Source organism: Lactuca serriola, chromosome 1 (genome assembly GCF_051521515.1).
Source record: "Lactuca serriola cultivar US96UC23 chromosome 1, Lser_US96UC23_V15, whole genome shotgun sequence".
Lineage (NCBI taxonomy): Eukaryota > Viridiplantae > Streptophyta > Magnoliopsida > Asterales > Asteraceae > Lactuca > Lactuca serriola.
In genome coordinates, this window is record NC_136408.1 from 101546447 (window position 1) to 101566015 (window position 19569).

A 19569-nucleotide genomic window follows, 5' to 3' on the forward strand; every position below is an offset into this window, starting at 1 on the left:
GTCGAGTTTTTAACAAGTTGTTTCTGAATAACTCACGAGTAACTTGGCTCTTTTGCAACTCAACATAAATACGATAAACATTAGTTCTTGGCGGACACAAAACGAAATATCACTGGTTGCACAATTTTTTTAAGGGTTGTACTACTAAAAAAAACTCATTTCCGACGACAGTTTCTGTCACAATATTCATCACTAAAAGGGGTTCATCGACAAATTTACACTTATTAGGACTTTGCGAAAGATTTCCAACGGATTTACGACGGATTTTGACGAATTTACATTAAATTTTGCACTTGACGCTGAACTTTGAGGAATTGTCTATGCCACCCCAAAACACATTCCTATGCTCCTAGTTCTTTTGGGATTCTTAAAGATTATATTTAAATGTATGCAAGTCTTTATAGGCTCAAATACCTATTTGATTATGTTTTTCACCTTTTTGTGACATGATCCTATACGTTTTATGTTTTAATTTTCATCGATTCTTGGTGATCTTGTTCATAGCTTGGTAACATCTTATATTATGAGTTGTTAAGGAGAAGTATCTAGGACACAACTTTTTATTTCTTGCATTATCATATTTAGGTTTTAGGGTCTTGGAAGGAGATGATCATATAAAAAGAGATATACGATACTGACGACTTTTTGTAGGGACTAAAAAAGTTATCAAAACATTGTTTTAGGGATTAAAATTCAAAATATAGAACTATTGTACTGTATTCATAAAAAATGATAAACCATACCGACGACTTTTTGTACTTTAGTCTTCTTTAAAATACTTGGTTCAGATCCACGGACATGAAAATAGATTCCTTATCTTATCTTATGTCGTACAAAAAGAGATATAAACGTTCTCGACCCCTTTTTTCTTCTTCTTCTTCTTCTTCTTATTATTATTATTATTATTATTATTATTATTATTATTATTATTATTATTATCATTATCAAGTTTAAGAGAATTCGACAAGAAGACAAGACGGTATGACTTGTACTAAAAGTAGTCGTTGACCTGGCCTTCGTTTACAAAAACCACCGCTTACTCTTAATATCATTGTAAATCTAGTTGTAAATTAATCTAGTGACAAATTACTTATACCTTCTCATTACTCATAATGGCTGTTGTTCCCTCTGTGGAAGGATCATCTTCTTCATCAACCAATGGCTATCAATTTCACGTGTTTATAAGTTTTCGGGGAATTGATACTCGTAAATCTTTTACAGATCATCTGTATACTTCCCTCAAGAATGCCAATATCAGTACCTTTTTGGATGAAGAAGAGATTGAAACCGGAGAAGAGCTGAAATCGGAATTGGTGAATGCGATTAAAGCGTCTAGGGCTTCTGTTATCGTCTTGTCCAAAAATTATGCTACTTCGAGATGGTGCCTAGATGAACTGGCGTTGATCCTGGAGCAACCCAAACATACTGTTATTCCAATATTTTATCATGTTGAGCCTACCCATGTTAGGAACCAAACAAGTAGCTTCGGAGATGCAATAGATAAGCACAAAAAGGCCATGAAGGCGGAGACAGATGCAGGTAAAAGAAGTGACTGGGCTCAAAAGATTGCGCGATGGATTCAAGCGCTTGAAAAAGTTGCTGGTTTAAAAGGGGAGGACGTAACAGACTGGTACCCACTTTCTTACCCGTAGTTCCATACCCATTTTGTTTGATTAAAACACAAACTGTCAATATTATCTTCTCTTTATGCATTACAATAAGTTTCTTCAGTATCTTCAAATCTACATAAACTTGGTGCATTTAAATTGGATAAAGATGATTTCATTAAATATAGAATCTAACTTTTCAATTATGTGATTTCAAAATAATTCACATAGATAGTTTAGTATTGGGCAAATTGCGGAAGTAGCAACATACTTTGACTTGTCTATGTTGGTTTATTGCCTTTTGAATCACTTGTCTTTTGCACAAAAAATAGAAGGGAGATGGAGAGCTTTTCTGCTTTCGTGTGTATGTGCTAGAAAAAAAACAATTGCCAAAAATTAAGACAAAGTTGCTATCACACGTTTTTTCATTCAAAGCTAGTCTAATCCAAAAAGAACAAAACATTAAACTAGACAACTGCTTGCTACATTAAAGAAACATTAAAAGGAATTTGTCTTGGCTGATTGCCTTGATTAAAACAACAAAGAAGTAGCTAGAGTAAATGCGCTGGACAAACTCACGTGAATGCACCATCTTTTTTTTTGAACCGACAAATCTAATCTACCCCTAAACTAACAACACCTATTCCACCTATGTCCACAACGGGGCTTGAACCCTCGACCTCAAAGAGGGAGGGCACCACCTGATACCGCTGGGCTACAAGCCCTTTGGTACGTGAATGCACCATCGCTTTCTTCCGTTTTTGTTTTTGTTTTGTTATGTTTTTTTTTTTTTTTTTTTTTTTTTTTTTTTTTTTTTTAATAAAAACTTATGGATTATTATAATAGTCTATCGATATGGGCAATGTACTTAATTTGATTTGTATACATAATAGCAACTTACAATTTTCTACCGATTATAACAATTTATGCCGTAAAGATCCGGTAACCGGTCACCATGTTGACTCATTTTCATTTTTCTTCTTACTTGGCATACAACGATGATGTGATTAAACATGGTAAGTGATCAGTACATAACATTTTTACGGATCAACTCCTTTTAAACATAATAAGTAAATGAAGAGATAAGTAAGATGAGAGGTATCGATCACTATACAATTTAGGGGTGAGAGGGTACCATTCAACCATATGGGAAGGTCCAAACGCTCACCCCTACTATACATCTCCCATATGAGAAGGTACCATTCAACCACTTACTTATACACCATCTTGTTTTATTTTATTCGATATATTTTCTACTTTTTTAACTTCATTTATTGGTTTGGTTTTGAATTATTTCTTTTCCATTGGACTTATTAAACTAATTAAAACTTACAAATAAATTCGGAATCTTAAAATGCAATCATAAGAAGTAAAATTAAAAATACATATTTTTCTTGTACCACAATAATATAAACATAATATTATTTAGCTAAATCATAGAAATGGTCCCTGTGTTTATTCCAAAATTGCCCCATGTCCATTTTTTTTCTCACCATATAAACCTAGTGGTTGTGTTTTCTTGCACCGACCATCCTTTCCTCCATTTCCATTTATTTTCTCATGTTAAGTCATGACCATGTGCCTCGTACATGAGGGCATAATAGTGTTTTCTCCCCTATTTTAATGAAATCCTCTATATATTATTTTATTTCAAATCTTCTTCTTCCCCAACTCTCTATTACTAATAAAAGTTCGCGTGGAAAAGAATTTATGGTGTTATGCTATTGTGGAAGGAATGCAGTGTTCAAGTGTATGCTAGTAGTTAACTTTGGTAAAAGAACGTGTGTTGTATATCATTAGGGTAAAATATATGAGGAACATACAAATAGAATACACAATTACAGTTAGCTTCCTCTAACTATAAGATAATCTAATTTAGCCTAAATACTTTGTCTATTCTTTCCCCTAGCAAGACATGATTACGACTAAGATATATAGCAAATCCCCCGGTGGATCGGCGGTCATCTGGACAACCAACCCAACATCCAAGTGCCATGTAGAAAAGGGGAGTTATCATCGGTGTATGTGTGCATCATGGAGTCAGGGCTGCGTTGAAAGCAAAGGTCGTGATTTACATGGCCTTGTAAGTAACGGAGGATACGCTTAACTGCCAACCAATCGTTTTTTGTTGGAGAATACATGACTTGATAGAATTTGTTGACAACATAACTGATGTCCGGCCTAGATGAAGTGGCATACTGTAGAACACCAATGATGATATCATATAGGGTTATCAAACAATAGACTGTCCTCAAGAGCTAAATCGGCGGTTGTGGTAATGGGTTGTCAACAGATTTAACATGGGATAGGCCATCTTTCTGAAGAATTTCCAAGATGTACTTTCGTTGGGATAAAATAAGACCAGACCCTCGTTTAGTAATCTCAATCCCAAGGAAATAAGAGAGCAGACCCATATCTTGAACTGTAAATGTTTCGCTAAATTGCTTGACAATGCTGTCGATAGCGGTATGATTGTTACCCGTAAGGATGATGTCATCCACATAAACAAGCATGTACAGAAGGGTGCCTCCAGATGAGTATGTGAACAAGGTGGTACCAGTTTTGGATCCCCAAAAACCAAGAGAGACAGTACACGTGAGAGACGATGAAACCAAGCTCGTTGTGCTTGCTTGAGCCCATAGAGGGGATTTGTGAAGATGACATATATTGTTTGGATGTTGTGGATCCATAAAGCCAGGAGGTTGTCAAAGATAAACGGTCTCTGTTAGATCACCGTGAAGAACTGCATTTTGAACATCCATCTGACAGAGGGGCCAATGTTGTGAGATAGCGAGAGAAAGAACAATTCTAACAGTTATAAATTTGATGACCGGGCTAAACGTTTCATGGTAATCAATAACAGGTTGTTGATGAAACCCTTTGATAAAAAATAGAATGAAAGAAGAAGATGTAGAAGAATAGATGATCATGTATGATTTTAAGAAAGAAGATGATGGCTGTATGGGAGATGTAAAAGAAAATCAAGTATGGAAGAAGTGAAATAGTCACATCACTGGTCTGACTTTAGCGTGTAATCGGTAAGTTAGTAAACGCAAGCGTACACGTTATCTCTTAGGCTAGGGCCAGTTATATTACTTTACACTAGTTTATAACTTGTGGGAACCACAATTACAAAATTAATTAAATTTTTATAGTAAAAACTCAAAATTAGTAATTAATTATTTTAAATAAATTACTAATTAAGAGATTTTTTTAGTTATATAAATTTTAATCACTGATTTAAATAAATATGTGAAATTATATCATTTTATAATTTGTATTAATTTTATTATAATTTTTATTCTAATGTTATTAAATTAATGTAATTAGAGTGAAAGTTTTAAATTTTGAAATTTGAAATGGAGTTGACAAGCGTCATGCATTAATTAGGAGAAATAATAGTGTGACACATGACAAAAGGAGAATAAAATATACATTAATTAAGAGCCCTAATAGAATGACACATGTCAAAAGGAAAATAAAACTATTCTTTTATTAGAATATATGGAGACGGAGATATGGAGATTTAACAACTTACATGGGTTTTTCTAATTGTTATTTTTTAAGTTGACCGGCCAAGTACACAATGTGTCTGAATCCGATGCACTGATGCATTGATGTGTCAGATTCAACCTCGAGGAGCACTCATCACCTCGTCTCATTAACATCGCATCCATAAGTTGATGTGTTTTTAGTTGCGCCTCAGTTGGTGCACATCACGCCTCGGGCATGCATTTTTAAACCAAGACTGCCACCTCAGCTTCATCAGCTTTCACCTATGCTTCCTGAACTTCCACCTTTGCTTCTTGTAGTTCCTCCATCTCCTACACCTTCACCATTGTCCTAACATCTACTTCATAATCATATGTTACATCTGGTTCATTACATCATTGTTGGATTAATTCAGAAAAAGGGGGATTTTAGGAGCAAGGGTATTTTTGGAAAAAACTTTCCAATTTTAAGTTTTTGAGTTAGCTTAGGATTCCAACTAGTTTACTATAAATTGGATGATTATGTATGAAATTTTTAAGTCAAGTTCTGTAAGTTTCAAGCTTTGTTTTAATAAGATACTTGGTGAACAAGTAAAATTCCCAGAATTCTTTTGTCCCCTGTTTTGTTCACTTTGTTCATCAGTTCTCCTTTTCTATACAGCAAATTTTTTTCCAGTTCTGCAAGAATCAAGTGAATTGATTCCTGCACCATCCTTATTCTGTTAGAATAAACACATGTCACGTCTTAAACCTGCTTCGTGCTTGCTCTGTTTCTTTCTGCCGTTGTTTTTCTGTGTTTTTCTTCACCTGTACCTAGGTGTTCAAAGAGTATCATCCAGGTTTCAACTTACATTCATGAATCATGTCCCTCTCGTATTTGATATACATAGAAATCATACCCCCAGTGGTTTGAGCATGATCTATGAACTCCATAATTTGTGACGAGAAGTTATTAGCCTCAAGCTTTTTTTCCAATGTTCTTTTTGGCGTACAGTAATATACAAAGTTGATTTCTGGTGGGGAAAAAAAAGCAATTAAGTCGAAGGAGGTCATGAGTAAGAAAGCCTGGTTAGTGGCGTTTGAACACAGGCAGCCAAGTAGCATAAGGGGTTAGAGGGAAGGCCCCTGAGCGTTGTATGTCGATAGTTAACGTCGTAGGAAGATCAGCAGCCATTTTAAGCAGAAACGTACCTTAGTTCTTTAATTTTGTTGGTTGAAGATAGAAGAAGATGAAAAGTGACCAAAGTTTGTACAGAGTACTAATACAATTCACTTCAGCAACAGATGATAACCCTCACTAAGTCTTACGGATGTACGTAGAAGAAGATGAACAGGTCATTCAAGCTTCGGGAGGATGAATTTGACGTAAGTCTAAGGTGGTGTTTGTTTTAGAAGTGGTTAAATGTCTTTTGTCTTTTTCCATGTTTACCGAATAAGACGTGCATTTGCAAAACGTCTACCCCGCCAAAAGGGAAAAATGCTCAAAAAGTATTTTTGTAGAAAAACAATCAAGGCCTAAGAATTCATAATTAATCACCGCTTGGGGTGGGGGCAAAGGCGAGAGTGAGAACAAAAAGACCATTTTGCCCTCATGTGTGAGGCATGCGGTCATGACTAACATGAGAACAAACAAAATTAATTGAAGGATCATCAATGAAAAAAATAAAATACAACCACATTGCTTAAATGGTAAGAAAAAAAAAGTTAGGACTTGGAGTGTAATTTTGGAACAAACATAGGTATATTTCTATAATTTAGTCTATTATTTATTTAATTTCATGACAGACATACTAAAATTTATAGTAAAATTAAATATCCTCCTGTGTTTTGTTCCTACTAATCTTCAATCATATAAATTCATAACATACACTAATTCTCTTTTTTAATCTTCTCTTTTGATTTTGACATTTGTCTTGATCTAATTAGTATAGGAAGAAAGGTAGATTAAAAGTAAGAAGATATTTGATTTCTCAATTTTAAAACCTTATTAAAAATACATGGGACTGAAAGTTTTCCAGAACATATTCAATTGTTACAACTTACAATATGTTGAATCTTTTTGTTAAAGAATAGTTGCTATTATTGTGATATAGTTTTTCACTAATATTTAATATATTAATTCGATATCAATGATTTTTTGAAATACAGGCAAAAATATATTATCGATAAACATAACCACGTCTTACCCATTTTGACATGTAAATACATACAACGATTTTTGTTGATACATTTTATGAGTTTGATTTGTTATATAGGTTTAAAATAAACCGTCTAGACAACTTGCACAATATATCCTCTCTAATAAATGAAGGTTTTTTTTGCCACTTGTCACATTCTCATTCAATTTGCCACATGTCATTTTGTAGTTATTTTGAATTAATTTCTTTTCCACATGTCATTTTATTAATTTTCCATTTTATTAATTTTCACATAATATTTTAATCTAATAATTGCAATAAATATAGTAATAAATGGATATTAATTTCATTAATAAACTTACCTTTTAATTTTAAAATTCCTAAAAGTAAAGCTCATTACTTTCCTTTGTTTATTTATTTAAATTATTTGTTTAAATTTAAAAGATAAAAACATTCCAATTATAATAATTCATTATTTTTTTATATTCTTATAAATTCAAAGTTCTCAAATATTTTGACTTTTATATTTAATTTTTTTTAATTAACCCATATAATCATGAGTCTCATAACTAGTTTTCACAACTAGTTTTTAATATAACGAAACAAAATTGCTATGAGAAAAGTCAAGACCCCAACATGCCCAACATGCCTATTTATATTTATACAATTAATACTTGCAATTTTAAAAATTGAATTGGCATTTGTATTACCACATCATCATCCATTTGGATACCATGTAAGCAAAAAATTGACAAAATCAAATTCAAATGTTACCGCTATAACTGGTAGAAAAATGTGTTGTTTTTTTTTGCAAGTTGCCCTTTATTATGTTAAAATAAATTCAATCATTTTGATAAACGATTTCAATTGTTTTTATATGTTTTCGATTTAAACCATTTTTTAATGGTTTCATACGCGTCAACCATTAGTTATATCATACTACATTCAAATAATAGCGTCTTTTAGTATAATAATAATCTATTTGTAAATAGTACTGAAGGATTACCTAGATTTTGTCTGGATTCATGCAAAACCACATCAATCGTTAATTAGTTTGATTGTCTTGTAGAAACCTATAATTCCTTCCAATTATAGAAACTTGTAAGGAAATTTGGTCTTATTACACATAAAAGTTATGACGTTGCATATTAGATAATTATATGGTTAGACATGGAAATGTGATATAGTTTTGATGTGAAAAGCTTAACCGAAATTAATGCCTTACTATGATATATTTTTGATTTGGATTTTTCGATAAATAAAATTTGTAGTCTGGTTTGTTAGTTTTCTGGATTGTGTTTTGTAGCTCTTATGAAAAATCAAATTTCAGGCAGCGAGAGACGGAGTTAATTGAAAGAATTATCATGCGCATTAACCATAAGGTACTTGTACCCTTAGGGAGTGCATTGCGAGAACCTATTGGGATGAAAGATTCCATTGAATTTTTCACTTTATGGTTTAAAAATGCATCCTCAGATACCGGAGACATACTCACTCTTTTAGGTATGGGCGGGATCGGTAAGACAGTTTTAGCCAAATATATTTATGGGTTACATTGTTATGAATTTGTCACAAGTAGCTTTATTGAAGACATCAGTAGGAAATGTGCTGCTGACAAATGGAACGGTTTGTGTAATTTAGCCGCACAACTCTCTAAGGACATTTCAAACAGAAGTTTAATTCAAGGTTATGGTGTTTCTAAATACACCTCAAATATAGAGAATCTAGTAGCAAGTAAAAAGGTATTTCTAGTTCTTGATGATATTGATAGTTTGGACCAATTAAATGCATTACTTGGAAGCAAACCTTTTCATAGAGGAAGTAAAATCATAATAACGACAAGGGACGCAGGGTTGACTGAGAGTTGTGACTTATTAAAACAACTAGGTAAACCCAAGCATGAAAAGCATGAGCTTCAAGGCTTAGAAGACTCTGAATCACGAGAACTTTTTCATTCTCATGCATTTAGGTCGAAGGATGCCAAGGCAGGTTATGTAGAGATGTCAGAAAAGTTTGTGAAGTATTGTAGAGGACATCCATCAAGTCTTGAAGTTTTGGGCAAAGACCTGTATAATAAAGATGTAGCTTTTTGGGAAGATCGCATAAAAGGGCTAGGGAGTGATATTGATTCAAGTATTTATAAAAACTTGAGCACAAGCTTTGACTCTTTGCCATCCTACAATGATAAGGAATTGTTTAAGTACATTGCTTGTTTTTTTGTTGGAGCCGATAGGAAATTTGGTGAAACAATATTAGAGGCATGTGGTATATTTATTAATTCTGGGATAAAAAATCTCATGGACAAAGGCCTTCTTTATAGATATGATGACAGATTGGTGATGCATCAATTGCTTCAAGATATGGGAAGATCCCTAGTACGTAAAGAATCAAAGCCAAGTCGATTTTTGTACTGTCATGAGGCCTCATCCAAAGTGTTGAAACGGAAAATGGTAAGAGGCCATGTATATATACTTGTTAAAAATATTTTTTGTAGTCTGTATTCATGTTTATCTTCTATAACATTTATATTTTTTTTTTTGCATCCCCTTTCTTTTTAGGGTACAAATAATATTTTAGGCCTCATCCTTGACACCAGAAAGCTTAAGGATAAGAGTTTACATGAAAATTTTATGATGGAAACAGATGCTTTGAGTATCATGGATGATCTAAGGCTACTACAGCTCAATTATGTGCGGATCAATGGGTCTTGCAAGAATTTTCCAAAAGAATTAAGATGGTTGTGTATGCATAAGTTCCGTTTGAAGTCTATACCTAAAAAGTTAAAGATGGAGAATCTGGTTGCTCTAGACATGTCATATACTGATATCAAGTCATTTGGTGTTTCCTATAAAAATCCATCACGACATCAAGGGACGCAAGAGGTAACTTTTCTCCAGTTTTTAATCCTCCATGTTGAGTTAATGATGTTCTCTACTATTACAACGTATCTCCATTTTAGCAGGTGACTGCATCGTTTTCGAAAGGAAAAATGTGCCTTCGGTCATTAAAGATTCTTAATTTAAGTTACTGTCATCGGCTTCGTAGTTTGGGTGGCTTTGACGGACTCCCTTTACTTGAGAGCTTATCAGTTGCAAATTGCAGTTGTTTGGTAAGGATTTCTGACAGAATTGAGGCATGTCCTAAACTTGTCTTTGTTGATCTGAGCTATTGCAAGATGATTGAGGAACTTCCTAGAACCATCCGCATGTTCAACAATGTTAGAACATTATTCCTAGATGGTTGTGATCTCGGTGAACCTCCAAAAACCATTAACACAAAACCTTCTTCATCTGGCATCATAAGCTTGTTCAAGGCCAAAAAACCCTCTTCATCCGCCTTTCCACAGGCTATACTAAGTGACATGAAGTTCCATACGATTTCTTTACCGAGATCTTTAGTAAGGTTGTCACTTAAAGACAATAATTTGTCAACAGAATCCTTTCCCATGGACTTCAGTTCCCTATCCACTTTAAATGAACTACATTTAGATGACAATCCTATAGTTTCCCTGCCCGATTGTGTGGAAGACCTTCCTATGCTTGAGGTACTTCGTTGGACATCCTTTGAAAAAAAATGTCGCATTGGAGATGGCGTCACCTATCACAGGTAGATATCATCCTTATCAAATGTTATTTTGTCCTATTCTATGTATTATTTGTTATCTAGTTTTTTTTGTGCCAATAATTTATTGATTTTATTGATCAAATACAAAGTTTACTTATATAGAATATTACACAATTTTTTTAAAGGGGCCGATCCAAGTATAAAGTATTCAATATTCATCCACTTACAAATGGGCCGAATTGTTAGACAGACGGATAGCTTTTTGAAATCTTCGATTACATAAACCTATCAATCTATCATATCATATCAATGTCAAAACCCAATGTACCTTTTTATTTATTTATTTATTATTATTATTTTTTTATAACGACAAACTAACTTAACTTATTAAATTTTATCCGTTTTCAGAAGAAGAAGAAGACCAGCCTAACGGAAGTCGGTCGTACTCCCACTCACACGAGGTAAATTTCTTAGACACCATGCCTTTCTCTTATCACATGCACACACAACAATTATTTTTGAAAATATCAAAATATTATATTTAACCATATTAGTTTTTAAATATCATACCTTTTTATGCTTTAAAAAATATTATATTTATCCAAAACCTTTTTTTTCTCAATTTTTTAAATATTATTATCATTTTTATTATAAAAAAAAGCCTTAAATTGACCATATTGACCCTCTAGTTGAATCCTTTTGAATCATCGGTCACGAGGCATCAACTCCAATTCAATTCTTCATACTAACATCCACCATCATTCAAGAAGGGAATCATCTCCGCCATCTCGCATCAATCTGGTGATGCCATCTGCATCTCAACCTTGAACGCCGTTATCCATATCAGTCCACTCTGGAAGTCGCCGTCTCCATCTCTACCCTCTTTATGGTTTCTTTTAATTATTTGTTGATTTCTCAAATTTGTATGTTTTTTATGATAAACTACATTTTGTATTAATTATCGTTGAGATGTTAAATTTAAATTTCTTTTACCTGAACTTGTATGATTTCTCTTTACCTGATCATCTCAGCCATCACGGCTTGTATCGATCTAATCTATGTGAGACAATATGTAGTGTAGATATCAGAGACTCCTATATAACGTTTGATTTCCATCTATTTTTGAACTATTACAGGTTAATTACGTTTTTGACTTGTTCATATTTAGACATTATTATTATTATTTATTTTGTATACATTTGACCATTTAACTTGGTAGATGTGTTTACATATGACTTGTTCATAGTTTTTTTAGGTAAGACAGGGACCAAGCGCGCTACAAAAACAAACTGTAGGGACCTTCAAAGTTAAAAACAATAAGTTACGGACCAAACATGCAAATCACCCCAAACCGTAAGGACCATTCGTGTAATTTACTCTATAGTTAAATACAGAAAAATTACCTTTTTGTAACGATAGGACATCTTAATAAAAAAGCATATATATGAATAAAAAAAGGTGAGGGTAAAAAGGTAATTTTACTGTATTTAACAGGCTCTGCAGTTAGAGTTAAAAGCTCAGGGACCAAGTTTGTAATATCCAAATAACACAAGGACCAAGTTTGTCCATTTTATTGAAGTTGGACTATAGGTGCCTATTATGCCATACCACAAGGACCATTTTTGTAATTTTCTCTTATTTAAATCCTCATCATAAATTCATAATCTAGTTACAAAATTTTGTATATATATACTAATGTTTTGATTTGGTTCGGGTGTACTTTGAGTTGGATTCAGTGTTGGAGATTCCAGAGCTTGTTGGGACTATAGAGAGTGATGAGCTTCCATTTACATGCATCTCCATTCTCAAGGAACATAGTGAGAGTGATATGACTTACAAGATGTTCTCTCGTCAAAGTTTGAGTGACACATTGTTGGATCAGATCTTTAGGTAAGATTTGTTGTTTCCCGATTTTATGTTCTCTTTATTATTTACTTTATTTAAGTCACACTTGTTTGTTGGATTGGAAATTGGCAGCATAAGGAGTGAGACAATAAGAATAAATTGGGGTGCGTATCCACATTATCATGCTCCTGAGAAGTTTGCTCCTTTTATGTTGGATGATGGACATCTGTATTATGTAAATGCTTTTGAGAATGCAGCAAGTACTATGGAAACCGGTGCTGTTGCTGCTGAGAATATAGCGAGACTTATTCTTTCAAGGTTATCTTCTCAACAGCCTTTGAGAATGTATGGATTCAAGACTAATACATTAGATTCAAGCCCTGAACATCGGGAGTTGTGATATGTCTATAAATAACCATTTGTTTGTTGTAACGTTATGTCAGTAATCTTGTCTTGTTTCTTTTTAACTAGAGCAAAAAAAATCGAACTGGCATGTTTTTTATGAGAGTTTCCTTTTTGTTTTAATATTGTTTTGTAGACAGAGAAAAAGACCCAAGGTATTTTACCTCTTCATAAACAAAAACCACTTAAGTGTACAAAAGAGTTTAATTTCCAAAATGGAATATAAAAAGTAACTTAAGTGTACAAAAGAGTTTATTGACCAAAATGGAATATAAAAAGTAGACTTAACCAGTAAACCTCATTACACCCTGTCATAAAAGCGTAACCGAATTCTTTTATGGACCAACATCTACAGGAAAAGTTTTTATCACATAATTTTTTTTCTTCAAAACATAATCTTGAGTAAGTTGATTAACCTGGATGACCAAAAATCATAGTTGATTATCACTTTTCTGTAATGTATGAGAAATATTTGTTTTTCTGATTTTGTGTCTGGATATTTTTTTTTGGCTTCTAGGTTAATGGTCAAGATTTAGCTTAACAATTTTGAATGGTTATAGTTATATTACCAACTATTTGACATTAGTCCATCTTATAGTTATCACTTATCAAGAAAGATAGATCATGATTTTCATTAAACATATGAAAGTGATGAGAATGCTTGAGCATTTTGTAGCAACAGATACCACACATTTTGTGAACAAAAAGTAAATTGGAATAGATCACGGTTTGTAAAAGCATGAACACATCCAAACGCCATGTCTTTATCAAATAAAGTCCGTAAAATGAATCACTTTGATCAATCAACCTCACTAATCTGCACACACAAAAATTCGAACCGAAATAATTGAGAAATGTTTATAAATTACCCAGCATACTTGCCATCACTTGCTTCTTTGTAGCGCATTTAAGTGTTGATTCTGTTGCTCCTGTTTGAATTTGTCAACTAGTACATTTCTTCTTGATGCATTTTTCATTTCACATGATATTGGGCTATTTGTATGATGGAAGTCCAAGAACTCATTGTTGCAACTTCCAAGGAACATCTTAAACGAAAAAAAAACAACCCTTCTAGTTTCAATCCATAGTCTCAAGAGTAATCAAAGCCCAAATAAGCCCAAAAGAACCTAACTACACATTAACTGTAGTTACCATTGCTTACACTCATGAAGCTCATCATGAATTGATTTGGGTCCAATATCTAAAAGAAAAAGATGTCAACTTAATCAAGAATAAAAATTTATAAAAATCCTATGATATATTAATTTATTTCCTTTTATGCATTTCCTTATATATATATATATATATATATATATATATATATATATATATATATATATATATATATATATATATAACTTTTTTAAAAATAAATAAGCATAAGTAATGGTTTGGATGTCATGTATTCTCATGATGAGAGAAGGGTTTGGATGTCAAAAAAACATACCTCAAATGTAAAACAGAGTATGGCTGACTTCCTTTAGGATAAAGCTCTAAACCACACATTCCGTTTTGATGAAAACATATCAAAAGTAATATGTTAATTGTCATTCACATACCTCCATTTAGACAAAACAGTTGTAGCTAAGGCCTAAGGCTAGATTTCGTTATATATATAACATCTTGATATATTTTAGTGATCCACAATATCAAAAAGAATTATATCTTTTGATCCAACAAGTCAACCTGTTTATCCGGATCAATACTCGGGTTGATCCATCATTCATGTAGGTCATCCATATAAAAAATTCAAAATATAACTTTTATTTTTTATATTGCAAAAATAAAATCTCATCTTAGAGGTCGATCAATAAAAAAACAAGTATATTTGGGTTATCATTTATTTATTTAGAACAACTAGGTTGTGATCCATTTATATGAAATAAGTAGCTCCTGATCCACCGGTTTAAATAAGTTGGGTCATAGGTTAGATTACACTTCATTACTTCATGGGTCAGATCATCATGTACATAGTTAGATAGATTAAAATTCACATCAAAATTAAGAGATGGCAACAAAAAAATAGCATAAAAATGATATCTACCTTTAAAGTTGGTGTCTTCTCCAATAAACTAACAATCATCAGAATTCACTTCATCTCCATGCAACATAAATCGCCTGGTGTTTAAGAGGTATTCTCTTGCTGTTGTTTCAAAAGGAGAGAGATCTCCACCAATGACGTCATTCCATGACTTGTAATAACCCAACACATCTTCTTCAACTTCGTCCATAATTGGATCATCATACACAAAACCAACCCCATACTCCACTCTAATTTGTCTAGGTTCCTCTGTTACAGTAATAGTAACCTGGTCACCACTTTCTATCTCATTCATCCCAAACATCCAATGACTTAGTAATATTAGAAATTTCCCACCTATACTGATTTTATCAATGTAATGTTGGTACATCCAGGTGTGATTCTTTGTTATATTACTAATTATGATCATTGGTGTAACACCTAGTTCTGGTATGAATTTATTTCCTTAAATTGTTGATTTTTCCTGTCGAACTCGGCGAGTTGAAGGCTTCAAATCGACGTGTTGAGTGGATTTTGGCTGCGCGAATTAATGGACCAACTCGGCGAGTTGGGGTGCCTCAACTCGACGAGTTGGTAGCCGGAAAAAAAACCCTAATTCTTACGATGTTGCACTCTATTTAAAGGCCTTAAGCCTCTTGGCTGACCTCCTTACCAGCCTCCTCTGTCCAGAAAACCCTATAAGAGTGTATCATCGTCCTTAAGTGTGTGTGAGCCTGTGGAAGACCTTAAGAGTTGGTATTTTGCACACTTTTGGAGGATCCTTGAAGTTGAAGGTGCATAACTTAAAGAGAAGACCTAGATCCAAAATCTCCCCACCATTTTAAGTCATTTGGAGGTATAAAGTTTATACCTTGGTTTGTTATTGATTTGGATCTATTGTTTTGGGGTTTTATCTTGATTTTGGGCTCATGGTTGAGTTGTCCAAGAAGTTGAGTATTCCAGTGGTTGTCATGTTAGATCTAGTCATGTTACAGTCTCATTTGGCTTAAAGTTGCAAACTTTACTAAGTCTTAGGTCCCATTTATGCATTAAGTCCTTTATTAAACCCGTTTTGAGTTCTAGGGTTCCTTTTAGCATGCATGGACGTAAAGTTGGAAACTTTACGTGATTTCTCAACCTAAGGGGACCATATTTGCATTTTGGGACTTTGTTTTGGGAGTTTAAGGGCTTAATGGGTCAAGCATCACTCAAATGAGTCTAGGTTTTGGGATTGACTCAACTTGGATGGTTCCTAAGGGTAAAGTTGGAAACTTTACCCTTCTAAACATCATTTTGAAAGAGATCTGAGAATTGAAGCTTCCAGATTCGATGGAAACAGCTTAATGCATTAACATGTTGGATTCCTGGCTAACTCGGCGAGTTCATTAGGTGAACTCGGCGAGTTGATGCGAGTTTTCCCAATTTGTGCAGTTAATGGTGAAAGTCAACTCGGACCGTTGACTTTGACCTTTGACTTTAGTCTTTGACCAAGTTTGACTTTTAAGGGGTTTTAGGGCATTTTGAGTTGTACTTAGGGAATTGTTTCTGTTTAGGGGTTGAGTAGAGCTGATATTCAGAACCGTGACCTAGTAAGCTATCGTTCAGTATTTGAGATGAGTCTTCTCACCACACTTATGGGTAGAAGGCACCAAGGCCGACCCATATTGATTATGAAATGATTCGTATGGGAATATGTACTTATTTGTTATTGGATTCATATGTGGACTTATATGACCATGGGAGGAGCCCGTGACATTTGGCAAGACCATGAGAGGAGCCCATGGCTCAGGGATACAAGACCATGGGGGTAGCCCATGACATTCCAATAAAGACCATAGAGGGAGTCCATGGCAAACTTATATGTATATATGTGTGCATGGTATTATGTGATTATATGATTCGTGTGCTTTGGGAACTCACTAAGCTTGTGGTTACAACTCTATTGAATGTTTCAAGTATTTCTATTGATAAGGGCAAGGGCCCGACTTGATGGCGCGACATGCATTCTCTAGTGTTTTTCACATATAATTTTTGTACTCTGAATTTTAAAATAATATGGCTATGTAATGGGATTTTTGTACTCCTTATGGTTGATGTTCATGAAATTAAAAGTTAAAAATTTTGGCTGTTACAATTGGCACATAAAATAACTCATCTTCTAAAGATTGCAATGTTTGCAAAGAGCAGAAATTCAACCCTCTAACATTCTTAGGAAATCTCGAGATGGTAAATTATTAAAAATATATGTTGATGTACAAACTTAAAATTCTTTGTTTTGTAGGGTTTGAAAGGTAAGTTAATTTATTACTAAATTTGTTAATTGTTGAGTTATGGGTAGTTTGTGTATTATGAATGATTTTTTTTGGGTTGCCATGCATTTTCTTCTGATTGAGTTCGGGTTAACACGCGTGTTGAAGGGATCCGTTTAGCCAGGTACATAAAGGTTTAGATGATGGTTGCAGCAGTTCATTTGATTCATTTTTTACACTCTATCAGACTTCTTCACTCTCGCCCTCTCTTCCGATATAGAACTAGGGTCTCTTATTTCTATTGCTGTTCTTGGTTCTTATTGTATATTAGGTCGAGTGAAATACAGAGAGTAGATTAGGAATATTGTAGTGAGGTTTTATATGTAAGTATGATTAAAACCATCTGTCTGTTTGTATTCAAATGATATAATGGATGGTGATGTTGGGAAAATGTGTTTGTGTGTTTTTTAAGATGGCATCAGAGCAATGAGGCTCCAATCTTGGTTTCCTACGGTCATTGTCATCTTGTTTGAGGTACTTTCTTTTCTGTTCTTATTTTTTGTTCAGATCTTGTGTTTTTTATTCAACTTATTTAGATCTTCATAGCTGGTTATCCTAGAGATCTTTGTTGGGTTCTCTAGTGGTTGAACCTATCTGTGAACGTCTAGGGTTTGGTTGTTCTTTTATGATCTAGGTTTTCGTTCGTAAAAGTTTTTATGTTTTTTTTGTTCTTTAAGATCTTGGTACTGCGAGTTTCTGTGTATTCTTGCAGATCTGTCATCAAGTGGAGATCCTTGTTTAACTGGTTGTCTACGAGTGGAGATCCTTGGTTGTAGAACGTCGTCTTATAAGATCGATTAATATTTTTCTCTGAAATAACTCTCTTGAGAACGGATTTCATCACCGTTAACTCTTATAGGGAACAAAGTAACAAGAGTCGATCTGCTTTCTTCTCGTCTCAGTTGTTTTGTGAGCATTCTTGTTCCCTTTTACCTCTATTTCCGTATGTAGACTCTGGGAGATCCTGGTTGTCTTGAGTACACCAGTTACTATATTGTTGATTGTTTCTTTTGTGTGACTCTGTGATTCTTTTCTTGATTGTTCTTTTTGTGTGGTTCTGTGACTCTTGTCTTGGGCCCCAATGTATTGTGGTGATCATCTGGACTTATAGGGATCACAGTTGTCTGTGTTTTCTGTGCTTTTTGTTAGTTTTGTTGTTTGTGCATCATGACTGGACCTGCACCTGGTTCTGAATTTGGTAGTAGTTCTAAGACTGAGTCTATGAACTATGATGATCCTTTGTTCATTCATCCTTCAGATAATACTGTTACTACAATTGTGAACTTTAAACTAACTGGGACCAAAAATTTCCGTGTATGGCTTAATTCTATGTCTAGAAGTCTTAAAGATAAGAATAAGTTAGGGGTTTGCTCCTGGATCCTTGGTTCTTTGTCTAAGTCTATTTACTCTGGTCATGCATATTCTGAATCTGCTAAAGAAATTTGGGATGAACTGTTTGAAACTTATAATAAAGTAGATGGGTCTGTTATCTTTAATGTTCATCAACGTATTAATTATCTTAACAAAAATGGGCCTTCCTTGTCTAAATACTTTAATAAACTTGATGCTCTTTGGAAGGAATTCGATGGTCTTACAAATCTTGCTGAATGTACTTGTGAGGCTGCTGCTAAATATAATGATCATTCTAATCTAATGAAGTTAATGCAGTTTTTAAGTGGTCTTGATGAGTCTTTTAATGAAGTAAAGAGTCACATACTTTTGATGGATCCTCTTCCTAATGTTAAATCTTCCTTTTATATTGTTTATAGAGAGGAATCTCATCAAAAGAATGGGGCTCTTTCCTCTTCCTCTAGTGTCTCCAAAACTCAGTCACTTGCATTTAATAGTAGATTTAATGATAAGAGAAGTCAAAATAATAGCTCAAATAGAGGAAGAAATCAGAACTTGCAATGTAAAAACTATGGACTAAAGGGACACCTTATTGAAAGGTGCTATAAACTAATTGGATATCCAAAAGATTATAAATTCTAGAATGAAACTAGTAGTAATAACATGAAGAGTAAAAGGAAATCCTTTTCTAGTAACTCCTCATTTGTTCCTTTTAGTAGTTCTTTTTCTTCTAGTGTTGCTTCAGATGTCACTAGGAGTAGTAATGCTCACTATCCCACAAGAGAGCAATACAACAAGCTGTTGAGTCTCATTAATGAGAAGTCTTCTGTTTCTGAGGATACT

The 19569-nt window shown here is 33.7% G+C and overlaps 3 protein-coding genes across 6 annotated transcripts; all 3 read left to right on the top strand.

Annotated features, from left to right (window-relative positions):
* The first annotated feature begins 932 nt into the window (after nt 1–932).
* Nucleotides 933–11919, top strand: LOC145096316 (disease resistance protein Roq1-like). 4 transcript variants are annotated; one of them, XM_079034073.1, is made up of 6 exons: nt 933–1630; nt 8567–9686; nt 9795–10118; nt 10199–10842; nt 11212–11261; nt 11490–11919. In XM_079034073.1, the coding sequence occupies exons 1-5, from the start codon at nt 1113–1115 to the stop codon at nt 11228–11230; spliced, it is 2625 nt and encodes an 874-aa protein (XP_078890199.1). In that variant the 5' UTR covers nt 933–1112; the 3' UTR covers nt 11231–11261; nt 11490–11919. The 4 variants fall into 4 exon arrangements, with proteins under 4 accessions (XP_078890199.1, XP_078890203.1, XP_078890193.1 ...); XM_079034077.1 differs by having other exon boundaries at nt 11571–11919; XM_079034067.1 differs by having other exon boundaries at nt 934–1630; nt 11209–11261.
* A 129-nt stretch (nt 11920–12048) lies between these two features.
* Nucleotides 12049–13152, top strand: LOC145096332 (farnesylcysteine lyase-like). Its single transcript, XM_079034082.1, has 3 exons — nt 12049–12153; nt 12537–12690; nt 12778–13152. Exons 1-3 carry the CDS (start codon nt 12135–12137, stop codon nt 13043–13045), a joined length of 441 nt encoding a protein of 146 aa, XP_078890208.1. The 5' UTR covers nt 12049–12134; the 3' UTR covers nt 13046–13152.
* A 5391-nt stretch (nt 13153–18543) lies between these two features.
* Nucleotides 18544–19368, top strand: LOC145059545 (uncharacterized). The gene has a single exon (XM_079007385.1). It carries the CDS (start codon nt 18544–18546, stop codon nt 19366–19368), a length of 825 nt encoding a protein of 274 aa, XP_078863511.1.
* Nucleotides 19369–19569: the final 201 nt, after the last annotated feature.